The 5,000-nt window shown below is 43.7% G+C and overlaps 1 protein-coding gene across 8 annotated transcripts in view; it reads right to left on the minus strand.

Moving 5' to 3' along the window:
* The window catches only part of si:dkey-172j4.3 (diacylglycerol kinase delta), an 87,715-nt gene that overhangs the window by 46,013 nt on the left and 36,702 nt on the right, over positions 1–5,000 (minus strand). For 2 of the 8 annotated variants that reach the window (XM_042069742.1, XM_042069738.1), the window contains exon 1: positions 4,080–4,755. The exons of 3 other annotated variants lie outside the window; for them this stretch is intronic. In XM_042069742.1, the coding sequence (XP_041925676.1) occupies positions 4,080–4,271 (192 nt within the window). In that variant the 5' untranslated portion in view covers positions 4,272–4,755. Of the gene's footprint in view, positions 1–4,079; positions 4,757–5,000 lie in introns of those variants that run through there. 3 more of the 8 variants (XM_042069739.1, XM_042069741.1, XM_042069743.1) reach the window with 3 other exon arrangements.

The following is a 5,000-nucleotide window of genomic DNA, read 5'->3' on the forward strand; positions in this document are numbered from 1 at the left end:
TTTGCTAGGGCCAGACGTTTGGAGATATGAATAACCACATGTACAATAATCTTCAAAATACACACACACACACACACACACACACACACACACACACACACCACATATTCCATTGTCAGTGATAATCACAAATAAGAGAGTGCCAACCTAGAAGCAGGTTTGATAAGCAGCAAACTGGCCTAAAGGGGAAGAACTTGATGCTACAGGGACATTCCTAACACTCTCTGGGTATGAGTTACTGTTAAGGATGCCACAAACGCCAGACCAACAAAAAACTGCCACCAGAGACATCAGAGATTGAGTAAAACAGGAAACATCAGCTAGATTTCATTACACACACACACACACACACACACACACACACACACACACATGCAGTCTACATCCCCTAGATAGAAACCGAACCACCCACGCACAAACTCTCAGAATATGAATGACGGGCCGAGGAGGTGCCTCAGAGTTCATATCCGGCGAAACAGAGTTATTAATAACAATATGAGTTTTGTCTACTGTAGTTAGACCTACACGCTCATGCTGACCACAGGCAACTGAGGTTATCTAAAAACATCTGTTTGCAATGAACTCAGACGTGTATTCTGTTAGAGATCAAATAGAATTGATTTGATATTTTTTCACCCCCCCCCCCCTAATTTGTACACATAACAAGGACTTTAACCAAACTAAACACAAACATGTATTAATGAAACAAAAATGTATTAATGAATGACTGGATTAACAAATGGTTGCCAAATGTGTGTGTGTGTGCTTGTGTGTGTGCTTGTGTGTGTGTGTGTGTGTGTGTGTGTGTGTGTGTGTGTGTGTGTGTGTGTGTGTGTGTGTGTGTGTGTGTGTGTGTGTGTGTGTGTGTGAAAGACACAATTTTTCATGTTACATGTTACTGTACAGGTGAATGAGTGAGTGAGTGAAGTGAGTGAATGAGTGAGTGAGTGAGTGTGTGAGTGAGTGTGTGAGTGAGTGAGTGAGTGTGTGGGTGAGTGAGTGAGTGTGTGTGTGAGTGAGTGAGTGTGTGAGTGAGTGAGTGAGTGAGTGTGTGGGTGAGTGAGTGAGTGTGTGAGTGAGTGAGTGAGTGAGTGTGTGGGTGAGTGAGTGTGTGTGTGAGTGAGTGAGTGAGTGTGTGTGTGTGTGTGTGTGTGAGTGAGTGTGTGTGTGTGAGTGAAAAAGCAAGAGTATGGTTGACAAATTGTGAGTTGTAGAGGAAGTATTGTCTATATTGCATACTGGGCATGAGTTAACAATACCAATGTCAGGCTGACAAGTACAGCCACCGCCACACACACACTCTCTCTCTCTCTCTCTCTCTCTCTCTCTCTCTCTCTCTCTCTCTCTCTCTCTCTCTCTCTCTCTCTCTCTTTCCACTCATACTGAGCAGGGTTGATTACTGCAATGGACTGTTCACAGGCCTTCCTAAAAAGACTATTAAACAGCTTCAGATGATACAAAATGCAGCAGCTAGGATTCTAACTAAAACTAAAAGAACTGGCCACATTACTCCAATTCTTAAGTCCTTGCACTGGCTTCCAGTAAGTCACAGAATTGACTTTAAAGCACTATTGCTTGTTTATAAATCAGTAAATGGAGCAGGACCTACATACTTGTCAGATATGCTTCAGCAGTACACACCTTCTCGTCCTCTCAGGTCCCAGGTGAAAAACCTGCTAGTAAAACCTACAGTTAGAACTAAACATGGTGAAGCAGCTTTTAGCTGCTATGCGGCTCAGCTGTGGAATCAACTTTCGGATGACATCAAAAAGGCCCCAACTGTAGCCAGTTTTAAACTTCTGCCTTCGTTTTTTGCTTACTAATTATCCTTTATTTTTAAATTATTTTACCTTGTGTTTTATGTTTTCTTTTTATTATGATCTTTACCTTTTAACTATTCTTTGACTATATTGCCTTTCTATGCTTTTTATTTGTTATTATTGTTTGGTTTTGTTTATGTAAAGTACATTGAATGACCTCTGTGTATGAAATGCGCTATATAAATAAACTTGACTTGACTTGACTTGACTTGACTTGAGCATGAGTTAGCAACTACCAACCTCCGTTAGACAACTCAGCATCCTCCACCATATCAGATGGACTCTCTAAACCATTTCATCTCTTACACTCTGACTGACAGAGCAAACAGCTCATGTTTTCCATTTCCCGCTCTGCTGCATAGACAAATGTAACTTTTACATGATGTACCATTCATTCAGCTGAATGCTTTTATCCAAGCAACATTAAAGCTAAGCAGCAATTTGAGATCTTAAAGTAGTCAGTAAGTGCTCCATTGTACAGGAAAGACAAGATAACCACCATAACAAAGTGAGAGTGCAGAAGAGGTTCTGATAGAAGATACTGTGATATTAATAGAATGACAAAAGAAGTGCATGGGAAGTGTGTGTTAGGCATATTGTATTATTCTGTTTGTTAGAAACCAGCAAAAACCATGGCAACAAGCACAACAACCAGCAGCAAGAGTGAGGTAAGCAGATGGGGGTGACAGGATATCCACACACCACACACACACAATATATATATACCGGTATATATATAGTATATATATAGCAGGGCAGGATGGGCTTTTGTAAGAGGCTGTACTTTAAAAGCAGAACATTGGGCAATGGAGGATTGATTGGTGAAGCAAAAATGTGATATGCAGGGGAAACAAAGAGGTAAAACTGCTATTCTGCATTTCATTCTATGTCACAACAAAACACACACACACACACACACACACACACACACACACCGTCAGTGTTGGAAAACACCATTTTAATATGGATGGAGGAGCTCAACAAAGAGAAAGCCTGTTTAAACAGTTCTACTGCACTATGGACCAAGCAGAATAGAATCTCCCCTGAAGACCAAACACCTCCAACACCAACAGACCACGGGCAAAAACTTTACACAGGGGCAAAAGCTGTACCCAGAGCAATGTAGCCAAATGCACAAGAGAGTGACCTGATGCTGACTGGCAGCAGACTTCACACTATACACTAGAGTCTTAACAGTAAAACACACTAGAAAGCACTAGAGTCTAAACACTAAAACACACTAGAAAGCACTAGAGTCTAAACACTAAAACACACTAGAAAGCACTAGAGTCTAAACAGTACAACACACTAGAAAACACTAGAGTCTAAACAGTAAAACACACTAGGAAACACTAGAGTCTAAACACTGACAACACACTTGTAAACACTAGAGTCTAAACACTGAAACACACTAGAAAACATACTGTCTAAACACCGTGTAAACATTACAGTAAAAGCACACTAGAAAGCATTACATTCACAGATTAGAGCTAACCTGTCAGTGGCCTGGAGAGTGATAAACAGTGTGTGAGACACACTAACCATCAACTAAACACACACGCAAACACACCGACACACACACCGACACACACACCGACACACACACACACACACACACACACACACACACACACACACACAAGCACACACACACACACACACACACACACACACACACACACACACACAGGACACAAAGACATGTGCACACTTGTACAAAACACACACACACACACACATAGACAGGCCGCAACCAAAAGAGACACAGTGTTTATGTCAGAAGCCAAGGGCTTTGTCAAAACTTGTGTGTGACATACTGTAACAGAGTACAAATGGAGAGAGGGAATCAGAGATGGGAGAAGAGAGGAGAGAGAGAAAGAAAAGAAAGGGAGAGGAGAGGAAAGCAGAGAAGTGAAGAGAAGAGACGAGAAAAGCAGAAAAAAGCCACAAACAAAACTATGTGCATGTATAAATATATACACACATACAGACAGACTATTATACACACACACACACACACACACACACACACACACACACAATCAAACCGCTCCTGTGCATGAACCAGATGTCCATCAGCACTTGGACAGATCCTTATCAATCAGTGCAGTCTTAACCTTGTGCCTCCACACCACACACGCACAAGCACACGCACACACACACACACACACACACACACACACACACACACACACACACACACACACACACACACACACTCCCATCTCCTAACTCTGAACTGGATCCCTCCAGGCTCACCTCCTGCTGCTTGAGCCTGTGTGTGGCTCTGTCCTCCGCATCGGTGGTGCCCAGGGTCACTGAGCTGCTCGAGCTCCTCTCCAGGTAGTCCTCGTCACTCAGGGGCCCCGAGTCCCCCTCCCGGCCCCAGGGGCCACATCCAAACAGCAGCGGGGCCAGACAGCAGCCCCCGAAGGGGCATCGCTGAGGCATGACACTCTCTCTCTCACACACACACACAATTACACACTCACATACACACACAAAGGCACTGTCAGACAGACAGACAGACGCATGTGTGCGTCTTCGCCACTGAAGCCTTTCCACTCAAGCACTTACCACACACAGATACGCACACACACACTCACACACACACACATACACACACACACACAAACCACACACAATCAAAGCGTAGCTAGCTGTAACACAAACACACAAAAGTGTGTGTGTGTGAAGTCACATAAATGTTTGCCAATACCAGTATCCGAGAGACTGTCCAAACACAAACACACATACACACACACACACACACACACAAACACATACACACACTGCACGGGTATCTGCTGTCACGGTAGCCAGTCGATGCTTACACACACAGAGCTCACTACTGAAGACACAACTTCCTTGTTCACTGAGGCTGTTAACAGAAGACACGCCTCTACTATTGAAGAGAGAGAGAAAGAGAGAGAGAGGGAGAGAGAGAGAGAGAGAGAGAGAGAGAGCGAGAGAGAGAGGGCGAGAGAGGGAGAATGACTTCCTCTTTATGGCAGGCTGGGCGAGACACAGCAATCAACTTCCCTGCCTACTGCAAGTGAGAGACACACCCTTTATCTCACTCACACACAACACACACACACACATTCACGCATGTGGACTGCAAAGCAAACATATTTAGTCATGCACGCCCACACACACAAACACACAGACACACACACT

Source organism: Alosa sapidissima, chromosome 18 (genome assembly GCF_018492685.1).
Source record: "Alosa sapidissima isolate fAloSap1 chromosome 18, fAloSap1.pri, whole genome shotgun sequence".
Lineage (NCBI taxonomy): Eukaryota > Metazoa > Chordata > Actinopteri > Clupeiformes > Clupeidae > Alosa > Alosa sapidissima.